The sequence below is a fragment of the Lepidochelys olivacea genome (genome assembly GCF_965140295.1).
Source record: "Lepidochelys olivacea isolate rLepOli2 genome assembly, chromosome: 20".
NCBI classification, from domain to species: Eukaryota; Metazoa; Chordata; order Testudines; family Cheloniidae; genus Lepidochelys; species Lepidochelys olivacea.
The window spans coordinates 12,627,789-12,653,439 of NC_140430.1; the positions used below are offsets into that span (position 1 = coordinate 12,627,789).

The following is a 25,651-nucleotide window of genomic DNA, read 5'->3' on the forward strand; positions in this document are numbered from 1 at the left end:
CACTCCCTGACCAAAGATGACTGGTTTGGTCAAGGCCCAGTTGAGCTGGACTATACACTCTTCAGAGGCGTGCAGCACCTGGAGGAATCTCACAAACTGGGGACTGAAGCTGATTGCTCACACAGTTCCCATGAGATACTCATGGTCCACACTGTCAATCCCCTTCTCCTGGTCAAGGGACAGGAAGGTGAGAGACAAAACATCCCTACATGCCAGACAAAGAAAATCCCAGACTAGATATAGATGATCAAATAAACTCCAGCCAGGGACAGCATAGGACTGGTTGGGGAGTATCACGTATGCCAGCATGGACTTCAGCCACAGCAAGATGGCTTTCGCTACGACCATATAGTCTGCACTGAGTAGGGATACTGGGCTCCAATTCCTCAGGTCCTGGAGGTTCTCCTTTTTTGGTAGCAGAGCAAGCATTGCCCACCTATGCGTCATGGAGCACCCCAGGAACTTGGCTCAGATGATGGCAAGGCCAAGGATGTCCCAGAATGAGTGGCAGAACTCCACAGTCAGCCCATCGATGTCCAGGCATTTGCTAGTGGGCATCAAACAGAGGGCTTCCGAGAACTCTGCCAGTGTGAGAGGAATAGCTGGTTGTATTTTAAAGAAGCCTTATTAAGGGCGCAGGAACAAATCATCCGGATGTGCAGAAAGAATAGCTAATATGGCAGGCGACCAGCTTGGCTTAACAGAGAAATCTTCGGTGAGCTTAAATACAAAAAGGAAGCTTACAAGAAGTTACTGAGGAGGAGTATAAAAATATTGCTCGAGCATGCAGGGGTGTAATCAGGAAGGCCAAAGCACAATTGGAGTTGCAGCTAGCAAGGGATGTGAATGGTAACAAGAAGGGTTTCTACAGGTATGTTAGCAAGCAGAAGAAGGGCAGGGAAAGTGTGGGACCCCTACTGAATGGGGGAGGCAACCTACTGACACATGATGTGGGATAAGCTGAAGTACTCAATGCTTTTTTTGCCTCGTTACTCACAGACAAGGTCAGCTCCCAGACTGCTGCACTGGGCAGCACAGTATGGGGAGGAGGTGAGCAGCCCTCTGTGGTGAAAGAACAGCTTAAGGACTATTTAGAAAAACTGGACATGCACAAGTCCATGGGGCAGGATGCAATGCATCCGAGGGTGCTGAAGGAGTTGGCAGATGTGATTGCAGTGCCATTGGCCATTATTTTTGAAAACTCGTGGCGATTGGGGGAGGTCCTGGATGATTGGAAAAAGGCAAACATAGTGCCCATCTTTAAAAAAGGGAAGAAGGAGAATCTGGGGAACTACAGCCTCACCTCAGTCCCTGGAAAAATCATGGAGCAGGTCCTTAACATGGATTCACCAAAGGCAAGTCATGCCTGACCAACCTGATTGACTTCTATGATGAGATAACTGGCTCTGAGGATATGGGGAAAGCGGTGAAAGTGATATATCTTGACTTAACAAAACTTTTGATATGGTCTCCCACAGTATTCTTGCCAGCAAGTTAAAGAAGTAAGGATTGAATGAATGGACTATAAGGTGCATAGAAAGCTAGATTGTCAGGCTCACTGGGTAGTGATCAACGGCTCAGTATCTAGTTGGCAGCCACTATAAAGCGGAGTACCCCAGGGGTCGGTCCTGGGTCCGATTTTGTTCAACTTCTTCATTAATGATCTGGATGGTGGGATGTATTGCACCCTCAGCAAGTTTGCAGATGACACGAAGCTGGGGGGAGAGGTAAATATGCTGGAGGGTAGGGATAAAGTCCAGAGTGACCTAGACAAATTGGAGGATTGGGCCAAAAGAAATCTGATGAGGTTCAACAAGGACAAGTGCAGAGTCCTGCACTTAGGAGGGAAGAATCTCATGCACCGCTACAGACTAGGGACCGAGTGGCTAGGCAGCAGTTCTGCAGAAAAGGACCTAGGGGTTACAGTGGACGAGAAGCTGGATATGAGTCAACAGTGTGCCTTTGTTGCCAAGAAGGCTAACGGCATTTTGGGCTGTATAAGTAGGAGCATTGCCAGCAGATCGAGGGACATGATCGTTCCCCTCTATTCGGCATTGGTGAGGCCTCATCTGAAGTACTGTGTCCCTTTTTGGGCCCCACACTACAAGAAGGATGTGGACAAATTGGAGAAAGTCCAGCGGAGGGCAAGAAAAATGATTAGAGGGCTGGAACACATGACTTATGAGGAGAGGCTGGGGGAACTGGGCTTATTTAGTCTGCAGAAGAGAAGAATGAGGGGAGATTTGACAGCTGCTTTCAACTACCTGAAAGGGGGTTCCAAAGAGGATGGAGCTAGACTGTTCTCAGTGGTACCAGATGACAGAACAAGGAGTAATGGTCTCAAGTTGCAGAGGGGGAGGTTTAGGTTGGTTATTAGGAAACACTATTTCACTAAGAGGGTGGTGAAACACTGGAATGGGTTACCTAGGGAGGTGGTGGAATCTCCATCCTTAAAGATTTTTAAGGCCTGGCTTGACAAATCCCTGGCTGGGATGATTTAGTTGGGGTTGGTCCTGCTTTGAGCAGGAGGTTGGACTAGATGACCTCCTGAGGTCTCTTCCAACTCTAATCTATGATTCTATGAAGCTCCAGCTGGTCCCGGTCACCTGCGCTGACCATTGGGAGTTCATCCTACAGTTCATCACAAGTGTTGGTGTTGGTTGAATCTGGAAAGAAGTTTGTTGTAGAATGCCCATGCCTTTTCTTGCATCTGCTCAGATCTGTAAGAGTGGTGTCATCCTCCACCAGGAGGCAGGTGATATTTTTTTTTGGCACCCCTCTCTCCTGGATGGCAGGAGAGAGATCACTAGATCATTACCTGTTAAGTTCACTCCCTCTGGGGCACCTGGCATTGGCCACTGTTGGTAGACAGGATACTGGGCTGGATGGACCTTTGGTCTGACCCAGTATGGCCATTCTTATGTTCTTATGTTGTCCAGGGCACAGAAGAAACAGGAGCCGTGATCCATCTCCTGAAGGAGTTGGATATGCAACCTAAGGAACATGCGCCAAGCCCAATCATCATGAGGGCTTGAATCTCATCTCACTTCTCCTGACACTCCATACAGAGGGATGGATTCTCAGGGTGAGCAACCAGGCGCCTCTTCAACTCCATGACCTCCTGTTCCAGCCACTCCATTGCCACGTTCCTTCCCTGGCTGGTCCCCCAGCTGTAGTCATGGCAAAAGAGCCTGACATGCACCTTTCATACATTTCACCATCTCTGCGCTGAGGGGAATGTGTGCCTCCGCCTGGCCAGCCAAAACCCTGGAAGGACCCCACGAAGCCCATATCCTCTAACAAGCTGTCAGTAAAGTGTCAGTTGGCTGGCCTCAGTCACTCAGGTGTAAGGGTAAGCTGTACACAGACCAAGTGACAGTCCAAAAAGGGAGCTGGCTGAATGTCAGAGGAGTGGGTTCATGCAATAAGAAACCGAGAGATGTAGGTTCTGTCCAACCAGAAGTGACACGACCAAACCACCTCCACCCAAACAAAGGTAAAGGAGGTGGTATCATCCTAGTGCTGATCACGCCAAATATCTCCCAGGGCATGCTGTTCAAGAATCAACTTGAGGACGTTAACAGGGATTCGGCACCTGTTCCCAACATGGTCCTGCACTTCAAGGGTGGTGTTAAAATCCCCACCCAGGACCAAGCACTCATGAGGATCCAACTTGCCAAGGAAGAAGGAAACCTGTCGATAGAAGAGCACCTGCTCTGGGCCTGGTATCGGGGCATAAACATTAATGAGGCTTAAAAGCAGCCTCTTCATGCAGACCTGGAGGCACAGCAGGCAACCCAACCCAACCTCAGCAACCTCTTATACTTCAGCCCATAGGCCAGGGGAGAATAGGGTCACCAACTGTCATAAATATAAAGGGAAGGGTAAACCCCTTTGAAATCCCTCCTGGCCAGGGGAAAGCTCCTCTCACCTGTAAAGGGTTAAGAAGCTAAAGGTAACCTCGCTGGCACCTGACCAAAATGACCAATGAGGAGACAAGATACTTTCAAAAGCTGGGAGGAGGGAGAGAAACAAAGGGTCTGTGTCTGTCTGTATGCTGGTTTCTGCCAGGGATAGACCAGGAATGGAGCCTTAGAACTTTTAGTAAGTAATCTAGCTAGGTATGTGTTAGATTATGATTTCTTTAAATGGCTGAGAAAAGAATTGTGCTGAATAGAATAACTATTTCTGTCTGTGTATCTTTTTTGTAACTTAAGGTTTTGCCTAGAGGGGTTCTCTATGTTTTTGAATCTAATTACCCTGTAAGATATCTACCATCCTGATTTTACAGGGGGGATTTCTTTATTTCTATTTACTTCTATTTTTTATTAAAAGTCTTCTTGTAAAAAACTGAATGCTTTTTCATTGTTCTCAGATCCAAGGGATTGGGTCTGTGGTCACCTATGCAAATTGGTGAGGCTTTTTATCCAACATTTCCCAGGAAAGGGGGGGTACAAGTGTTGGGAGGATTGTTCATTGTTCTTAAGATCCAAGGGTCTGGGTCTGTAGTCACCTAGGCAAATTGGTGAGGCTTTTTACCAAACCTTGTCCAGGAAGTGGGGTGCAAGGTTTTGGGAAGTATTTTGGGGGGAAGGACGCGTCCAAACAGCTCTTCCCCAGTAACCAGTATTAGTTTGGTGGTGGTAGCGGCCAGTCCAAGGACAACGGGTGTAATATTTTGTACCTTGGGGAAGTTTTGACCTAAGCTGGTAAAGATAAGCTTAGGAGGTTTTTCATGCAGGTCCCCACATCTGTACCCTAGAGTTCAGAGTAGGGGAGGAACCTTGACACCAACCCACCCAATGACATCATGAGATGGCTAAAATACACCGTCGCCCCTCTGCACCCACCAGCTGGCATTGGCGGCCAGGTCCACGTGAGTCTCCTGCAGGAATATCACAGAATACCTCCCCACCTGAAGGTAGGAAATGATCTCACCCTACAGCCATGGATGTTCAATGAGGCAAAGATGGCACACTTCATTAGAGAGGGGGTTGAGGATCCCCACAGTGGCGGCATCCCCTGCACCAGCAGGCCATGCAACAACTCATGCATCACTCCATATTTGAGTAGAGCACCATGGAAGGTCCTGGCCCACCAGTACTGTCTATATTGCCGCCCCTTGGCCCTCCCCTAGAAAGGCCATCACAGAGTTGAGGGTGAGATCATAATCACCCCAGTGATCAAGATCAAGCTGTGCCTTTCTCCCAAAGCTGTGTATGGCCTCCAGGAACCGGCATAGCTCGTCCGGTGACAGAGATGGGGCCAAGAAGTCAGTGAGAGCCCAAAGACCCCCAGTCATCCTCAATCAGTCCCCCAGCATCATCCCTGCTCTGATTCCTCCTCTCCCCCCTTCCACATCAACTAGCGTGGAGGCCCGCTGCAATATATCCTGAAGCACACGGTCCACCACATCCCCCAACACAGGTGGAGGAATTCCTGCACCCTGGGGGGTGTGGGGGGAAGGAAGGCACAACAAATACTACCTCCTGGGACTCACCCTCTGGTGACTATGGGGGGATTTCTCCAGGATGAATGGACAAAAGAGAGGGTCCAGGCAGGTGAAACCTCTCTGGGGGGCAATGCCACCATGGCAGGCTCAACAGAACTAACAGACCCATCTTCCCCAACCCCAGCACTGAGGTCAAGAGGCTCGATGCTGAGGACCAGTGCCACTTCAACAGATCCAGTGCCTGCCAGCATCAGCAATCCCCCCAGAGGACTTGCAATCCCCAAGTTCTGAATCATAACCAGGCTCAGGGCTGAACCACTCCACTTCAGTGGAGGACATCCCAGAAGGCACAGCACCCGGCCACTTAGTGTCAGTCAATGACACCTCCACGATGGGCTCAGCAGCCACAAGGCTGATGCCTCCAAAATGGGAGCAGGATCAAGGGTGAAAGGAGAATGCCAAATAACTTTGGTGCCCAGACTGGGGCCCTGTTCTCCCCCAAACTGTCTGGGAGGCCCTCAGTCACCAAGTACACCCTGCCATCACCTGAGGGAGAAATCTTAACCATGATGGCTCCTGGAGGGACAGATGTTAAGGACACGGGGACCCCACTAGCAACTTCCCACACTACAGGATCCTCTAGCGGGGGGAACAACAGCTATAACGTCCCCCCTAAAACCTCCTCCTCATGCGGCTTCACCCACTGAACTCTCCCACAGGACAGCAAATGGGGTGCAAGAGCAGCAGCAGCCCTCCTCAAAGATGGTGAGGCCTCTTCAAGATCAAAGGAAACAGCTGTGCCCTGGCCTTGCTTTGCCTTGGCTCTGCACCTGCCCCCCAAGACCATCTCTGAAACAGTATCAGCAGGCAAGATGGAATCCACTCGCGGGGCCCGCAGGGACAGCAATGGGGAATTGGTCCTGCTTCGAGCAGGGGGTTGGACTAGATGACCTTCAGGGGTCCCTTCCAACCCTGATATTCTATGATTCTATGATTCTCACCAAAATGGGGCCAGAAGACAATCCTAAGGCCTTCCTAGAGACTTCTGAATGGCTGGCTGGGGCACACCATTAGCCCTGGGAGAGATGGGCCACTAAGATCGCACCCTACTGAACAGGAGAGGCCCAGATAGCGTTCTGTGCCCTGCGGGTAGAGGCAGCAAAGAATATAAGAATGGCCCTACTGGGTCAGAACAAAGGTCCATCTAGCCCAGTACCCTGTCTTCCGACAGTGGCCACTGCCAGGTGCCCCAGAGGGATTGAACAGAACAGGTAATCATCAAGCAATCCAACCCTTGTCGCTCATTCCCAGCCTCTGTCAAACAGAGGCGAGGGACACCATTCCTGCCCATCCTGGCTAATAGCCATTGATGGACAGATCTTCCATGAATTCATCTAGTTCTTTTTTTAAACCTGTTACGGTCATGGCCTTCACAACATCCTCTGGTAAGGAGTTCCTCAGGTTGACTGTGTGTTGTTTAAAAAAAATACTTCCTTTTATTTGTTTTAAACCTGCTGCCTATTAACTATGGGACACTCAAAGCCATCATACTAAACTGCCTAGGGCTTACTCAGGAGGGCTACTGTCGGCGATGCTGACATGAACCATTCACTCTAGATTCCCAGTTGAGAGCTGCAGCCCAATGACTCTGGGATTTTTGTTCTTGCTGGTTGAAACCAGAAACTCCTTCTCCAGCATAAACTGTAAAATTGGTGACATCAGAACAGTGTTGCCAAATTCTTCCAGCGGGACACAATGGGTGGGTCTGCTGCCACCAGGTGACTTGGCTGGAGAAGGCATACATACCTTGCAGAGAACTTTCTGGATTTCCAATTATACTGGGTGCCTCCAGGAAAGCCTGGAAAATTGAATGTCCATGGATCAGGTCCAATAAGGAAGGGAGCTCAGGCCCCCCAAACCCCTTGATAAGGGACTAAAACTAGGGTCCAGCACCAGCAATGGGCCAGTTGTAACGAATGAGAGACTGACCGCTGAAGGAGTCCCAGCTGGAAAGAAAGCGGGGGTTCCCAATTTATTTTATTTGTGGGCAGGAAGGCCACAGGTACCAATATCACCTCCATATGCAGTGCAACTGTGCCCATGCTTGTTCCAAAGAAATGTGTGGAGAACTCCTCGGGCTGAAGGCTTATGTAGTTCCAGTTCCAGTATGGGGGCAGAAGTGCTGGGCTTTATTGACTCAGGTTTGGGACATTCATAGGAGAGCAATTAATAGCTCCTGAATCTCTGAAGGAGTCGAATGGGTACTGTAGGATGCAGGCATGTGGACAGCAATTCCAGGCCCCCAGGCAGAACAGTCAATGGGCCCCCTAGAAAGGGATGTGCCCGCCCGGCTGCCTTCACTGCCGCTGACACCACCCATTGCGCACCTCAGAGCCAGAGCTGGATGAATCTTTTGTGGGCCTGGTGCCAAACATATTTGTGGACCCCCATGGGGGCAATGGAGCATGATACAGGGAGGTCAATACCTGGAGGGAGGGGCCGGCCAGGGGCAATGGGGCATGACATGGAGGGAGCAGCCCCACTCTGCCCAGCCAAGTACAAGGGCACTGTTTACAAACCGGCAGCCGGCAGATGCACACTGGCTCGCCCAGCCCTGTGCTGCCAGTGTGCCCCTTCCCCTCTGGGGCGGGCCCATGCTGCGCACACAGCCCCCCCACCCAACACCCCACAACTTCCTATGCCCAGCCTCCCCTGGACCCGCTATGCCGAGTGCCCCCGCCCTGCCTACAGCCCCACCAGAGCTGCCCAGTGTCCTGCACACCATCATCCCTGCCCAGCACTCCCCGCGCACACAACCCCAACCCAATTGCCCAGTACCCCACACAGACCCCCTACTGCCCAGTGCCCCAACATACAGAGGTCACCCCCACTGCACAGCACCCCCCAATAACCCCCCCACTGTCTAGCACTCCAAAACACACAAACCTCCCCCACTGCCCAGCATCCCCCACAGACCCATTCTCTGTGCCCTGCCCCCCGGCTGCACTCACTGGCCCTGCTGAGCCAGCGCAGAACAGGGATTCCCCCTCCCAGCCCAGTCCTATGGGGAAGAACACTGAAGCTTGGGAGCACAGAGTGGTTCCGTCCCCTGGGGCCCCACCCACCCCTCCCTGCCGGCGCTGGTGCCCATGGTGGAGAGGAGGCATTTCCTTGCAGGGGTGGGGCAGCCACAGACTTCCCCAGCCCGCCGCTTCTGTAGAGCAGACCCTGCGGCCTGCCTGGTAGGATGTATTCATGGGGATGTTTGGCCCTACTCTATGACTAAAGTCATATTAATGTTGGGGGTCAAGAGGTCGAAGTGTTGGTGTCCATGGCCCTACATCTAGCCAGTCTGATAGTATGGGTCCAGAACTGGGACTGGTAACCAGTCTTCTGAGGGTGCCCAGGCAGGTGGGATCAGGACTCAACCTGGGGACCCAGGGCGAGATCAAGCTAAAAGAAATGTTCCCCTTTTCCAACACCGTTCCACACCAGAATCACACTGGGAACGGCGTCAAGCCCAAAAGGAGGCACTGACAGCCCAAAGGGAACCCGCAAACAGAGTGGGGAAACTCACTGGGGTGCAGCGTAGTTTGGAGCACCTGAGGAACAGCCACATGAACAGCCTTCCCCATAGGGACAACCTCCTGCTCTCAGACAAGGGGCCGACTTCATCCATCAGAGGGAGGACCCAGTCTTCAGCCCACTCTATGGCCAGCTGGCTGGAGTAAATGGGTGCTAGTTGATCCTGGCCAGCACGCCCACTATTCCTATTTTGAACTAAAAGTGGAGCTCTTGGTGAGGGTGATCTGGGACAAACAAACTAGAGCCCACCAAACCCAACTCCTGGTCCCCAAATTGTACCAGAACTAGGTATTAAAACTGGCCCATGATGTACTGTGGTCCAGTCACTTGGGAGCAGAGGATACTGCCTCAGGGGTTTATTGTGACATCAAAGATGATTGTGCATCCTGTCTGGAAGCCACTGGCAGCCATCTATCATTTCCACTTGGCTAGGAGACTCCGGCCCATCTTACACACTCAGTTGTCACCACCTGTCTGGATTACAGCCATGTGACAGACAGGGGCAGGAAGCCATCCGAATTTAGGAAACTCCAAGTAGTAGAGAATCCCGTAGCACGGCTCCTGAGCAACACGGGATACCGCGGGCACATCACACCTTTTCTCTATGCCCTAAGTTTGCCTCCCACAAAAGAGAGTTCAAAGTTCAAGGTCTCATTCCTGATCTTCATGGTGCTCTATGGCCAGGGTATGTAGAAGAGCCAAAAGCCCCGGGATAAGGGCTATGGTTGACAGCTCCATTCCTCAGGCTCAATGTAACTTTCTACCACAAGGGAAAAGCTTGCCTGTGGGGGAGACAGAGATTCCTCAGGGATCAGTCCCAGACTGTAGAACAAAGTCCTGTGGCAACCAAGGAGCATCCCAGCCTTCCCCACCCCACGCTCCAAAGACCAACGACTGCTCCAACCTGCCTCTGCTGATGTAAACAGGGACCAGGGCAAACATTAGAAAAACAAAATGAGCAACAACAAAAAACCCTATCAAAACAGCCCCACACACCCTAACTGCACTCATAATCCTCCCCCTGGGTGAGGGGACAGAGAGAGAACAAGCCCCACACAGCAGCTGCTAGTCATGTCACTCAGGACATGACTGGAAGGCACCCAGATGCTGCAATGATGAAGATGAGGAAAGAACCTTCTGCCAGGTCCTGTCCTCCCAATACACAGGTCAGCTCCCCCTTCTTGATGTAGAAGGTCCCAAATTTCCCCCATGTCATTATTCCGCACTCTCCCAGCACCAACTGCTCCTCTGCCTGCTCTGTGCAGGCCCAGGGGACATGTGAACTTGGTGCAGGAAGTCTGGAGGATGCTAGACACTGCAGTCCCATTTCTCCCCCAAGCTCGCAGAACCTGTGCAGCTGCTCTCCCACTGGAGCTGGGGGTGTAATTCCCAGCTCCAGGAGCCATACCTGCACTAGCTCTAGTCAAGCCTGCACACTATAAATAGAATCATAGAATCACAGGACTGGAAGGGACCTTGAGAGGTCGTCTAGTCCAGTTCCCTGCACTCATGGCAGGACTAAATATTATTCTACACCATCCCTGTTGTTTGTCTAACCTCCTCTTAAAAATCTCCAACGATGGAGATTCTACAGCCTCCCTAGGCAATTTATTCCAGTGCTTCACCACCCTGACAGTTTAAGAAGTTTCTCCTGATGTCCAACCTAAACCTCCCTTGCTGCAATTTAAGCCCATGGCTCTTGTCCTATCCTCGGAGGTTAAGAAGAACAATTCTTCTCCCTCCTCGTAACAACCTTTTATGTGCTTGAAAGCTGTTATCATGTCCCCTCTCAGTCTTCTCTTCTCCAGACTAAACAAACACAATTTTTTCAATCTTCCCTCATAGGTCGTGTTTTCTAGAACTTTAATCATTTTTGTTGCTCTTCTCTGGACTTTCTCCAATTTGTCCACATCTTTCCTGAAATGTGGCGCCAGAACTGGACCCAATACTAGGCCTAATCAGCGCTGAGTAGAGCGGAAGAATTACTTCTCATGTCTTGCTTACAACACTCCTGCTAATACATCCCAGAATGATATTCGGTTTTTTTGCAACAGTGTAAACCTGTTGACCACAGATGTCCCTAGGGGGCGGCAAATTGGGGCGATGACTCTGGGCCTCATGCTTTGGGGGGCCCACGGGCCAGCACAATTGGCCGGCGCGGCATGGGCAGCGGATGAACTGCTGGCTGGGGGAGGCTACTCCTAGCTTCGCCCCTTCTACCCGAGGGACAGCGTGTGCCCCGGAGCGCTGGGAGGGAGAGCCCACGGCAGCGCCACCGCAGCCACCCCAGAGCGCCGGGAGGGAGAGCCCGCGGCAGTGCCACCGCAGCCGCCCCACCCCAGAGTGCCGGGAGGGAGAGCCCACGGCAGCGCCACCGCAGCCGCCCAGAGCGCGGGAGGGAGAGCCCGCGGCAGCGCCACCGCAGCCGCCCCAGAGCGCGGGAGGGAGAGCCCACAGCAGCGCCACCGCAGCCGCCCCACCCCGGAGCGCCGGGAGGGAGAGCCCACGGCAGCGCCACCGCAGCCGCCCCAGAGCGCGGGAGGGAGAGCCCGCGGCAGCGCCACCGCAGCCGCCCCAGAGCGCGGGAGGGAGAGCCCACGGCAGCGCCACCGCAGCCGCCCCACCCCGGAGCGCCGGGAGGGAGAGCCCACGGCAGCGCCACCGCAGCCGCCCCGGAGCGCTGGGAGCAACAGCCTCCCCAGCCCCAGAAAGGCAGGGGGCGTGGCCCCAGCCCCCTGGAGCCCAGCGGCGCTGCCGAAGCGGGACCCTGGGTGGGGGGAGGGGACACGCCTGGCTGTTTGAGGAGGCACCGCCTCCCTCAGCCTCCCCTACCCGTCCTCGGTGTGGTCAGTCCCGGAAGTGATGTCACTTCCGCCCCAGGCTCCGCAGCACCCTAGGGATGGCCTTGATTTTGACTCATATTTAGCTTGTGGTCCACTCTGACCCCCAGGTCCCTTTCCACAGTACTTCTTCCTAGGCAGTCATTTCCCAGTTTGTGTGTGTACCACTGATTGTTCCTTCCTAAGTGGAGTACTTCGCATTTGTCCTGATTGAATTTCATCCTGTTTACTTCAGACCATTTCTCCAGTTTGTCCAGATCATTTTGAATTTTAATCCTCTCCTCCAAAGCACTTGCAACCCCACCCAGCTTGGTATCATCCGCAAACTTTATAAGTGTGCTCTATGCCATTTATCTAAATCATTGATGAAGATATTGAACAGAACCGGACCCAGAACTGATCCCTGTGGGACCCCACTCGTTATGCCCTTCCAGCATGACTGTGAACCACTGATTACCCTCTGGTAACGGTTTTCCAACTAGTTATGCACTCACCTTATAGTAGCTCCATCTATGTGCATTTTCCTAGTTTGTTTATGAGAAGGTCACGTGAGGCAGTACCAAAAGCTTTATTAAAGTCAAGATATACCACATCTACCACCTCCCCCCATCCACAAGGCTTGTTACCCTGTCAAAGAAAGCTATCAGGTTGGTTTGTTCTTGACAAATCCATGCTGGCTGTTACTTATCATCTTATTATCTTCTAGATGTTTGCAAATTGATTGCTTAATTATTTGTTCCATTATCTTTCCGAGTACAGAAGTTAAGCTGACTGGTCTGTAATTCCCTGGGTTGTCCTTATTTCCCTTTTTATAAATTGGCCTATATTTGCCCTTTTCCAGTCTTCTGGAATCTCTCCCATCTTCCATTGATTTTTCAAAAATAATCGCTAAATGGCTCAGATATCTCCTCAGCTCCTTGAGTATTCTAGGATGCATTTCATCAGGTCCTGGTGACTTGAAAACATTTAACTTGTCTAAGTAATTTTTAACTTGTTCTTTCCCTATTTTGACCTCTGATCCTACCCGATTTTCACTGGCATTCACTATGTTAGATGTCCAATCACCACCAACCTTCTTGGTGAAAACTGAAACAAAGAAGTCATTAAGTACCTCTGCCACTTCCACATTTTCAGTTATTGTCTCCTCTCCCCCCCCCCGAGTAACTGTCCTTGGTCTTCCTCTTGCTTCTAATGTATTTGTAGAATGTTTTCTTGTTACCCTTTATGTCTCTAGCTGGTTTGATCTCGTTTTGTGCCTTGGCCTTTGTAATTTTGTCCCTACACAGAAGTGTAGCTATGGTGGCTCGAGTGGCAGAAGGGGCTAGCTACCCCAAGTCTGAGACCCAAGTGCATCCAGATTGTAGTTGCTTGACTAGCCTGTACCACCTCCTGTGCTGTGGCTGCTACGCTGCTATTTTAATGTATGCCTATCGGAGCTGGGAATTACACCTTTCAACTCCAGTGCAGACATATACCTCCTGGGGTCGGCGCTGACCCATTAAGCAGACACCAAACCAGCCGTGACCTCATTCCCGGTCAGTGCCAGTCCTCCCGAAACTGCCCCATAACTGTGCACACTGCCTGCTTCTACCTGCTGCATAAGGAGAGCTCACTGAAAAGATCACAGATTGGGAGCTCGCTGGGGGTTCCTCCCAGCAGGAAGCTGGTGGATGAAAGTGCACAGAAGGCATTCTGTGGAATGATGGCTCTGACAGGCAGCCCAGCTAGCTAGAAGAGCCACAACTGATTTCCAAAGCTCCCGCGTGGCCAAGAATTCATCACACTGTTCTCAGCCACACCTGATCATTTGCATGTTTCCACAGTGCCAGCAGTTCCCATGCTCTGGGAGGGTGTGATATCACTTCCACCTATCCCATCATGCTCAGCTCCTGAGCCTGCAAGCAGATGTCTTTACTGCAGAGTCAGCCCAGATGATCGGCACTCGGTTCTGACACACTACAAAGCCACACTCCAGTGTGTCTAGTCTACTGTGTCTTCACTGGCTCTGCATTTACTGGTGTGTGGCACAAGGACTTCTGGGGACATAGCCCATGGTTCTTAATGCTGCAGTGAGCTGAGCCACTCTAGGTGGGAGAACTTGTTTGCCCTTTGGGCACCTGGGGGGCTTGGGGGAAAGCACTAAAGGACGATCAGCACTCCAGTAGTTTAGCCTGTGCCCCCACTGCAAAGTGGGTGGGTTAACAGCCTGAGTGACAGCAGCACGTGGGCTCTGGCCCACAGCCCCAGCCAGCCTGTGGGCTGAGCACTACCACATGCAGGCCAGAGAGTTTGTGTGGACGGGAGCTGAGTTAGGAGTTGCTCATGGGTGACCAGGGTGATGGCTATGGTGGGCTCCCAGACATCAGGCACAATGGCTACTAATGAGCTCTCTGAGGCTCCCAGACAGTGGGCTTTCTGCAGCCTGTGTTGTGGGTACCTGGGTGGACCAGCAGGGGACCCTAAGAAGGGTCATGGTGGGGCTGCAGTTTGGAGCTGTTCCTAGAGTACAGGCAGGTGTGATGCACTGAATGGATAACTCAGGAAGTTCACTGTTTTGAGAGCTCTGTGCTGGAACGGGCACTAGATGGGGCACTGGCTTCATGTAGAAGGTACTCCCAGAGCATCGAGTCCAGGGGCGCCACCTCCCCACTGGTACTGGCTGTTTCAGTCCCAGGTCCTTCCCGCTGCCCTCAGCAGACAGAAGGGCTGGGATGGGGGAGCGCTGGAAGGAGCTTGCACAAGCTCTGCCTGTGGCACCACGGCTCCTAGCCTGAGTCACAGAGTCTTGGAGGTGGATTCCTGCCCCTCCCAGTGGGCTGGTCTCCTACAGCAATGACTCCCAAAACACTGACCAGTTCATTCTGACCTGGACCATCCCAGTGCCCATGGCTCCGCACGGGGAGTGACCCTGATGTGCTCTGCTGCCACCTGGAAAGCTAAGAAGAAGCAGAGGTGGGCTGGGGCCCAACCTGCTCTGGCAGCCCCCAGCGCTGGGGTGGCAGGTAGGGCCAGGCACTCACCTAGGCTTACCCAAGGGGATCCCTTTTGCTTTTCTGATTTGCCGATTCCTGCCCTTGTAGCAGGTTCAATCTCTGCAGCTGCCCTTGGCAGCAGGGCGGGGTGTGGGCACCAGGCGGGACCTTCGCAGCTCGCAAAGGCCCTTAGTGGAGAAGCAGAGCAACAGCACATCCTTACCAGGAGCATCCTGCACAGTGACATGGAAGGCCCGAACCAGGAGCACAGTGCCATGCTGCAGGCAGGGCTGTGTTCAGAAGGACCCCAGACTCCCAGCACGGGCAGGGAGCACCCATGTGGGAACCATCCCGTCCCCACCTAAAGGGCAGGGGGCCTGAGCCCCCCCTTCAGACTCCCAGGCAGAGTCATGGCACCCATTGCATTGCAGACAGACAGATAGATGGACACAGCGAGGGGCTCTTACTTCGTTTGCTCTTGTCCTTATTGAGGAGTAGCCGCAGCTCGTGGTCCTGCTGCCCAGCCTCTGCCTCACGCTGCGGGGAGTCCATGTTCACCTGCAGGGGGGACAGAGAGCATCAGCATAGCAGCAAGAGAGCTCTGCCCCAGCCAGTGCCCTGTGGGGGAGGGCAGGGGACGGGAGAGAGGAATCCTGCCCCAGACAGTGTCCTGGAGGGAGGGAAGGGGAGCCCCGCCTCTGCCAGAGCCCTGCAGGGGAGGAGGGTGCCCCATCTCGGCCTGGTCCCTGTGGAGGGGCGGGGGGGGGATTCCTGCTTCAGATCCCTGTGGGGAGGAGAGGAGGGAGCCCTGCCCCAGCCAGCATCCTGTGTGGACAGAAGGGGAGCCCCTCCCTTGCCCTGAGGGGAGGGGAAGGTAGGAGCTCTACCCCAGGCAAGGCCCTGGGGGAAGGCAAGGGGAGAGCAGATCTCCCCGCAAAGGTCCACCAGGGGGCTCCCCAGAGCAGGTTGGGCTCAGGCATCAGAGTGGCTCATTCTCCATGAGCCTGTCTATTTAGCAGGGCACCAGCACCAGGGGAGAGGTGACTCTGGGAGGTGCAGTTGCAAAGCCCAAGCCCCCTCAGCCCTGAGTCCAGAGACATGACAGAGTGATGGGGCTGCAGGGAGAGTGTTGCCCTGTAGGCTCTATCAATAGTGACTCTCGGGAGTCACTTGATACAGGCCCTCTGATGGGTGGCGCACCAGCAGTCTGGTACCTGACCCCTGAAACAGGGAGGGCGAGAGATAAAGGGGCCCATCCTGGTGCTTCAAGGTACCACGACAATGGAGCCAATGGGTCCTTCCCCTGCAGGTGAGCTCCTGCCAGTCCTAAGGCTGTTCTCGGACCGGGGTGATGTGAAAGCCAGGACTGGTCACCAGCACGCAGTGGAGCTGTCATTCAGGGAGGAGAGAAAGGCCGGGTCCCAGGGACTGGGCAGTGAAAGCAGATTTGCCACTGAGCCCCTGTGGGGGCTGCAGTTACCCAGATGAGACTGTTGGGGTCCAGGTTAGGCCCTGCTCCCCAAGTGTGGGATTTATGGGCTGTGCTGGGCTCCAGACCAAGACAGGGGGAAGCGGTATCCCCTGCTGAGCACCCCTTGGGCTTTCTGTCAGCATAGGAAGCCCTGGAACAATCCTAAGAGCTGCAGGATTGGCGACTGGATTGGCGACAGGATTGGCAACTGGAGAAGAGGGCCACTGGCTTTGACTTCTTCCTGGAATCAGATGGAGGGATCAGTTCTGGGGCTCCAGGGATGGACTGACCCTGCCTACAACACCACATTTACTGTAGGGTCTGGAAGGTTCTGACCTTCATGGTCAAGGACACGGCCAGGGAGCAGAGCAGAGACCTGGAAATGCAAATTTTGCTGTCAACGTTCTGCCATGGCCTGTGGAATTGATCTGGCTTGTCAACTTGGCTCTGCCCTGGACAGAACTCTTGGCTCTGCACCATCTGATCCAGCCCCCAGCCCTTCCTTGGGCCCATTCCAGGTTTCCTTGCCCCTTGTTCTCAAGCAGCTGGTGCTGCCACTTCCAGAAACAGGGGAGGGGTCACTGCTGGATCATCCTTATGTTCTCGGTGACCAGGAGAACTGTGTTCACATAGACATGGACAGTAGACTTCTCAGGCCTTGACAGGGGAAAGCACTGCTAACCGTGGCCTCCTGTGATCCCTGTGAAAAGCCAGACCAGAAGGTGACTTTCTGCTTTTCACCGCCACTGGCCATGCTGCACGGACCCAGCGCTGAGCCATATGAACTCATGGCATTGGGGCCACAAAAAGTCCATGACAATAGGGATGCCTCTAGGCCTGCCAGGATAATGGACAGGTTAAGGGGGTAAGAAGGGAGAGGGTCATACAGGGTGGAGGGTGCTCAAGAGCATAGGCTGCCTCCGGCATCTCCACCCAAAGTGGCAGCCAGGGCTGGGTAGCGTGGCTCAGACCCAGAGACTGGCAGGAGTAGCCCAGCATTTGTCCTGTAACTTTCTCCATTTCATTTGGGATCTTGGAGGTTTGTGGGATGATTCGCTCCAGTCTCAGAGACAAGAGAAATAAATGATGACGTCTGATGAAAGGCTGGGGGAGCCAGGGATCTGCCCAGACCACTATCTGGAGCACCATCCCATTGGTACTGCCTGGGAAGCCAGACATAACCGCTGCTCCTTGAGCTCCCTCGAGTTCTGATCACCGACAATGGCTTGGTCCTTCTGGGGCCTGGGGGCCTCCTGCTCCCCAGCACAGCTGTGCTCAGAGCCAGGGGGTGGCTACCAGCTTCACTCCCCCTGTGCTGACTGACTGAAGCAGGCTCCCAGTGTGTCTGCAGCAGGCAAGTGCCTCAAGGGCTACTGGTGCAATGTGTCCCCAAAGCCTGAGCTTGGCCCTGTGGTGCCCCAGAGGCCTGGAAGGCTGCTCCTACCCGCACGTGCTGGTGGGTGAACTGCTCCACGTGCTGCTGGTGCAGGCTGGCCAAGAAGAGCTGGTGCTGCAGCTGCTGGGTCTGCTTGAGAGCCAGCAGGGCGGTGTCGGAGCCGGGCTTGGCAAAGCGCTGTCCGATCCGCAGGTCCATGGGGACAGCCTGAGGCACCCGCAGGGAGACGCACAGGTTCACAGCAGCTGGCAAGAAAGAAGCAGGGAGAGTTCAGTCATTGTCTGATCTGGCACCCCAATGTGTCCCTACAGGCTGCTGGAGAGAGGAAAGCCCCAGCACAGGCCCCAAAGGGCTGCCCACGCCACCACACTGGGGACCCTTGTCCTGGCCCCAGGGGACAAGGGGGGCACCCCCCACCAGGGCAGTGACATAGAGCCCCTTCGCTACAGGGAGGGAACTTCAGCACCTGTTTCTTTCCTTGGACAATGAGAAGGGTTGAAGTGGAACATAAAAAACTCCTCACCCCGTGCAGTGTTGTGCCTGTGAGGGCCACAGCCCGAAGGTTCTGACCTGGATGCAGATCATTTAGGCATCCCCAGTGCATAATACTCAAAACAGAAAACCCTACACAAGAGCAGAAGCATCTTCTGCAGTCAGCACTTCTGGAGCCCTGGCAGCTGGCCTCTGGTGAACTCCAATCCAGTGTGCTCAGCTCACTGCTGGCTAGGGTTGGCTCTCTGCATACTGGCCTGACAGAGTATGTCTACACTGTAATTAAAAATCCACGGCTGGCCCTTGCCAGCTGACTTGGTCTTGCAGTACAGATGTTCACACTTGGGCTGGAGCCTGGGCTCTAGGACCTTGTGAGTTGGGAGGGTCCCAGAGCTCAGGCTGCTGTCCAAGCCCAAGTGTTTACACCACAATTAAACAGCTGCTTAGCCCAAGCCCCTTAGCCCGAGTTAGCTAGCACAGGCCAGCCACAGATGTTTAACTGCGGTGTAGACATACGCGCAGAGTTCCCTGGGAACGTAGAATTCCTCTGGGCTCTTTTTTTATCTTCGCTGTCCCAAAGGTCCTGCTCCTGGAACTAAGTGATAATGCATACGCCACACACACCCATCCAGCCGGGCTGTCTCCTGCAGGGCTGAGAGAAGTCAAAAGTGCTAAAGCCGTTGAAGGGCGTCTCTGCCAGAGCACGTCACAGCCACAGAGCTAAGGTACAATTTTAAACAGATTTTGTTCTATCAGCTTTGGAATCAACTTAAGTTAAACTGAAATGAAACTGGTTTAAACCAAACTAAGATCCAATTTAAGTGACGCCAGTGCAGCTCCTATGTGTAGACAAGGGGTCAGGCACTAAACCCAGCAGGTCTGACTCTGAGCCATGTGACAGGCACTGCTGGGCAAGGCGGTGCCATTGTGAATCACTCTCCTGCACCTATAACCCCACTTACTAATGTAAACCTACTAAAAAAACATCATTAGAGCCCCTTCCTTACCCAAGCCTGAACCACCCACTTGCCCACCATGCACACACATCTGTTCCCATAACAGCACAAACTCTTCTGCAATCTAAATCCAGGGCCCAGACTGGAGATGTTCAAGCAGTCCTGTGCGTACCTGGAGAACACTCCCCTGAGATGTGTGTTGAAGGATAAATTTCTCCAGTGCATGCAGTGTTGTCAGCTTTCATGCTTTTACTGCAGTTCTCATGACATTTGGTGCTCTTCTTAAAGCCCCAGCTCCTGGAGTCAGGTGATCACATAAGACAGAATTGCAACTTTCATTTTTTAAAACAGGGTAAGTTTCCAGCTCTTGGGATTGTAGAGAAAAGCTTGAGAAAGTGACTCCTAAAGACTCAGAAACTAGAAGGCAAATAAGCAGAACCCCAAAGTCATTAAAATCTCATTATTTTTAAGCCAATTTCATGATGGGGGGATGGGACAGGGGACTCATGACTTGTTAAATGCTTGGGGTTGGCAGCATTGTCCAAGCAAGTGCAGAAGCATGTGTCACCAGCAACACCCACAGAAGCGTTCTGCATTATCCCCTGAGTCACAGCCGCTCTCCCAGTGGGCCCAAGGGATACTTGCTGCTGGCCTGCAGATTGCTGGGGGAGGTATCCCAGGGTGCTGGCTCCTCCTTCTTCACTCCAGCTCTGAAGTTGCAGTAAATCAAGGTAACAATGCATTCACGGCTTTCCTAAGTTTGCAACTGCTGCTGTTCTGTGAAGGCAGCCTGTGCCCCATTGTGCTGGGCACTGCACAGTCACAGCATGAGGGCCAGTCCCTGCCCTGAAGACCTTGCCGTCTGAACAGTCAAGGAGGGTTATCAGCTGCATTTTGAGGTGGGAAGCTTAGGTCCAGAGGTCAGGAGAAAGTGAGGACTCTCTCAGACTCCTTTGAAATCCTCCATCCACAGAGTCTGTGTCCGAGCCACTAATCACATCTTCACCCTCCAGAGATTAAGGACAAGCTTGAAAACCCCCAGCAACCAGGGCTTTGCTTACTTTGCAGCCGGTGATGAAATCTGGCAATTGGGACTAAACTGCTACAGTACAAGGCAGAAATGTTGAGGATACAACCAAAGGAAACCCATGGAGCAATGACACAAGTGTCAGATTAAAAAAAAAACCACAGCCAACCTTTTAGACCTTGTAGCTGGAAGGTGGAACACGACAGATATAGCCTGTGCCCTGCCCTTTCCAACCTCTCACAGAGGGAAGTGGCAGTGACCCTGACTCTAAGGGGTGTCTCTTGCTGAACCCCATTAAGAGTCCCAGGTTCAAAGTGCTCTAAAATCCACATGCCTGTGCAGACTGAAAAATGTTATGCCTCACTGGGCCCCAGGTTAGAATTACGGGTTCAAATTTGGGGGGTTCCCAAGAAACAGCCCCCTGCCTCAAAAAATGAACTGCCTTTAAATTTTTCAGTTTCTATCACCTTTTTGGTGCAGAATGAAAGATACAAATATGACTCTGACCCTCCTAAAATGTACAGCCCTGACTGCCCTGAGCTCAGTGATTCAATGGCACTAAGGACTAGGGTAAAAATATTTTAACACAAAACAAACACTTTAGCATCTTGGCGAACAGTTCACACCTCTGAGTTATTTCCTCAGAAACACACCTTGCGCTGGGCTCTCACATGGTGGCTTTTGCATGCTGTACACATTAACTCTCTCAATCTGCTCTGTGCTTGGGGCCACACTGGAGCTCCTTTCAGAAGTGTGAGCGATGTGTGCAATTCTATGTGATGGGGCTGAGTGACGGCAGAGGCCTGGGTTATGGACATATGTCCTGCTGGACAGGTGATGGCAGAGGTTGGAGGGAGGGGTGCACTCCTCATTGTGTGATAGGGACAGGTGACGGCAGAGGGAGGGGTCTGAATTTGTCTAGCTTCAACTTCCAGCCATTGGATCATGTTAGACCTTTCTCGGCTAGACTGCAGAGCCCAGTATTAAATATTTGTCCCCGATCTAGGTACTTAGACTGTAAACAAGTCATCCTGGAAGCCTTTCAAGTAATTTGTACACCCAGCATAGCAAAGAGATAGTGCAGTAACTCACATGTTAGTGGTCTTTTTCAGGTTTTGGAATGGCTATTACTTTTTCTCTGTGCCAGATGTTAGGTATTTGATTCTCCTGGATGACTCTAGATAGAAAGGTGGCTAGCTGTTATTTACTAGGTTTTCCCAGTTTTTTCAAGAATTCAGGGGGGCCAATATCAAGCTCACAGGCTTTACTTATTTTCAATGTTTTGATCACTCTTTCTACTTCATCTGCAGTGAAAGACAGGAAGTCTTCAGTTTCGGGTATGCACTGTTAGTACGATCGCCATCTCTTCTTCACCTCTCCTTCAAACTAGGGTGGCAACTGATGCATACTCAGAATACAGGACATCCCTGCCCCCGCTGGTGTGACCCCCCCACATGCAGAAATGATGGCTAACAAAACCTGTACCAAACATTGCCACATTTAAAATGTCCAGCTCATTGCTGAATAGTATAGTAAAAGACTAATTCTAATTTCTGGCAAGTTAAATAATGCAGCAACCTACATTCAATTCCATGTAAGATTACACAAAATGGAATAAAAATTACAATGCAATGCAGAACTTTCTCAATAAAATACGTTTATTTGTGTGTAGCGAACAAAGTGACAATATAGACAGAGTTAGACTTGCTAGCAAGAAGCAGAGTTTTTGATGTGCCTAATTCATAGAGTACCATAACCGTTCATCTGTGTCTGCACTTTTGCCCACCCTGGGCCTCTTTCAGAAGTTCTTTCTTCTTGAGGAACTCAGCGTACATATTTTTGCATTCCCCTGTTAAACTGATGCATATCTAGAGCTCTGCTTTCATGCTCTCTACATCCAGCTGATTCCCTTTATTTCTCCCAGCTGTGGTCATCAGAGAGAAAACCCTCTCTATGTGACAGGTTTCAGAGTAGCAGCCGTGTTAGTCTGTATTCGCAAAAAGAAAAGGAATACTTGTGGCACCTTAGAGACTAATCAATTTATTTAAGCATAAGCTTTCGTGAGCTACAGCTCACTTCATCGAATGCATCCGATGAAGTGAGCTGTAGCTCACGAAAGCTTATGCTCAAATAAATTGGTTAGTCTCTAAGGTGCCACAAGTACTCCTTTCCTCTCCATGTGAGCATTGCTGCACAGTATTGAAAAGATGTAGGAGCTGATCTTCTTAAAGTTCTTGAAGTTGCCCTGTGCTTGGTGAAAATGTTCTGTTGCCTCTCCTCGCTAGTTAGGCAATCCTTTAACACAGAAGAGTTTACCACTTTTAGAATTTCTTCACAGAGCTCATCCATGTCCATTTCTTTCATGCTGCAAGCCTGAACAGCTTCCAAAAATTCTTCAAAGCTGATGCGTTTTTCAAGAGCTAAATTGTACACTTTGCTGTGAAGGCTGTCTTCAGAGAAGTCATACCTGTCATGCAGATACTTCTTTGCTCTTTCATTAAAAGGCCATGAAGTCCTTTTTACACCTTCCAGCAATATTTTCAGTAATCTCCTCAAGCTTAGAATTCAGTGTGTAGCCAAAGAACTTGTTCCTAATCCTTCTCTCCAGTTTCATATTCAATCCATTCAAGAGTTCAGTAACTGAAAGAATACTAAAGCACGTGGCTTCTAAAGCCTCATTACAGTCCTTGAATCGCTTCAGAGCACAGCTCCGAAAGAGAAAATATCTTTCAACTACCTCATTGGCAATGCCCTTGTCCCCAAAGCATTCCCAACTTATTTTGGGACACTCTTACTCTCCTAAACTCTGGAAATAGTGAGTTCGTGGTTTCCAGCACTTCAGTAATCTATTGATTGCTGGCAAAAAAGACAGTCACCTGGTAACAGCGTGTCTGAACCGATCGCACTCTTCCACCTCAACAATGTCACAAATCTCCTTTAATTGTTCTGTTCTAGTGGCAGAAATGTGGAAGTGGGAATAAACCTTTAGAATTAAATGTTCTACGTCAATATCAAGTTTAACTGCTGCATACTTTATTATGTTATGAAGAATGTGTGCAAAGCAGTGGGCTGCTAGAATGTCCTCTTGGACATTTTTCAGTTTCTTGTAAATGCTGTTATACATCCCATAATTTACACTGGCATTATCAGCTGCATATGCTGACAGCTTCTCCAAACTGAGGTCAAAAGTCTTGAGTTTTCCACATATTTCTGTGGCAGTGGCTAGAAGAGTTTCCTGACTATCATTGTAAAAAGCCAAGAGAAAGTATGTAACCCTTTTTTTTCAAAACTGAAATACCTTAAGACTAATAGAAAACACTTTGTTGCTCCCTTATTTGAAGCATCAGTGGCCAAAGAGAAATATAGATCATTAGCCTTAATATATCATAAATGCTTCTGAACTGAATATGGGGCTAAAACGTTCTCACTCAGTGCCTTAGCCATGGTATTTCCTCAAGTCAAGTTTTTAGCCACAGACAAGTCACGGTAAACAGTTTTATCAACTTTTATGCTACAGTCGATGCTTCAGGAAGAATGGTGATGCATAATAGCATGGAACAATTTGCAAAGTTCAGCAGCAGTCGCATTATCGTCACAAGGCAACACACTAGCTTTGAAGAAATTCTTTATCTTAGTTGAAGTAGCTGTACTCTGCGAGTTCTGTTTGTGCTTTTCAGAAGAAATGCATTGATTCAAATCTTCTTTTCCACGATTGATGACATCTATATCCCACCGACTCAGGCTGCAGAATGCATGGCGCTCTCCTTTCCTTCTTTTAGCAATGAATTCAGATTCTTTTGGCCATTTGGGATTAAATTACATTGTTTACAGTCACCGTGCTGAAACACAACAAACTCCAAGACAATGTTGCCTTTATCGACCACAGCAGAGGATTGATCATGAATCGTGAATCATGTTTGAGGGAACAAGCTAAAAGGGAACAAGCTACTTGTACAAGCAGCAGTGTATTCATCCTAATCATGGAGATTATTAATTTTCCACCAGGGATCAAGATTTTAAAAAGATTCAGAGATTTCCCAGGATTCAGAAAGACTGACAGGTGTTCCCATACTGTGCTGGGGAGGTGGGGATAGCATAAGAACCTAAAGAGGGCAATACCAAGAGCCCCAGCAGGGCACAGTGAAGAAGTTTCTTTTTGATGCTTGTATGCAAAATACTAGCTTCACACTAACACCAGATCTGAATCGGACCCTCTGCTCTGAGTGAAAAGAAGATGTTAGCAAACCTAGAATCCCTGAGTCCTTTGGATGTGTTACTTTTACTACTCTTTTCTGCAATGAAGAAGCTACATGATCAAAACATGAGCCACACATTCCAGCTGGTTTGAATGGCCTCAGTAATAAATATGCATTTAAGGGAAAGTCATGCCTGACTAGGGCAAGTCATGCCTGACTAACCTAATTGCCTTCTATGACGAGTTAACTGGCTCTGTGGATGAGGGGAAAGCAGTGGACGTATTATTCCTTGACTTTAGCAAAGCTTTTGATACGGTCTCCCACAGTATTCTTGCCAGCAAGTTAAAGAAGTATGGGCTGGAAGAATGGACTATAAGGTGGACAGAAAACTGGCTAGATCGTCGGGTTCAACGGGTGGTGGTCAATGGCTCTATGTCTAGTTGGCAGCTGGTATCAAGTGGAATGCCCCAAGGGTCGGTCCTGGAGCCAGTTTTGTTCAATATCTTCATTAACGATCTGGAGGATGGCGTGGATTGCACCCTAGCAAGTTTGCAGATGACACTAAACTGGGAGGAGAGGTAGATACACTGGAAGGTAGGGATAGGATACAGAGGGACCTAGACAACTTAGAGGATTGGGCCAAAAGAAATCTGATGAGGTTCAACAAGGACAAGTGCAGAGTCCTTCACTTAGGACGGAAGAATCCCATGCACCACTACAGACTAGGGACCGAGTGGCTAGGCAGCAGTTCTGCAGAAAAGGACCTAGGGGTTACAGTGGATGAGAAGCTGCATATGAGTCAACAGTGTGCCCTTCTTGCCAAGAAAGCTAACGGCATTTTGGGCTGTATAAGTAGGGGCACTGCCAACAGATCGAGGGACGTGATCATTCCCCTCTACTCGGCATTGGTGAGGCCTCATCTGGAGTACTGTGTCCAGTTTTGGGCCTCACACTACAAGAAGGATGTGGAAAAATTGGAAAGAGTCCAGTGGAGGGCAACAAAAATGTTTAGGGGACTGGAACACATGACTTATGAGGAGAGGCTGAGGGAACTGGGGATGTTTAGTCTACGGAAGAGAAGAATGAGGGGGGATTTGATAGCTGCTTTCAACTACCTGAAAGGGGGTTCCAAAGAGGATGGCTCTAGACTGTTCTCAGTGGTAGCAGATGACAGAACAAGGAGTAACAGAACAAGCCATTCGGTCCCTAGTCTGTAGCGGTGCATTGGATTCTTCCATCCTAAGTGCAGGACTCTGCACTTGTC

General features: G+C 51.0%; 1 protein-coding gene across 3 annotated transcripts in view; it reads right to left on the minus strand.

The window, feature by feature from the left end:
• The window catches only part of HDAC7 (histone deacetylase 7), a 242,750-nt gene that overhangs the window by 35,935 nt on the left and 181,164 nt on the right, over positions 1–25,651 (minus strand). For all 3 annotated transcript variants that reach the window (XM_084610201.1, XM_084610202.1, XM_084610200.1), the window contains 2 exons: positions 17,765–17,961; positions 15,317–15,407 (listed from right to left, as the gene is read on the minus strand). In XM_084610201.1, coding sequence (XP_084466327.1) covers positions 15,317–15,407; positions 17,765–17,961 — 288 coding nt within the window. The remainder of the gene's footprint in view (positions 1–15,316; positions 15,408–17,764; positions 17,962–25,651) is intronic.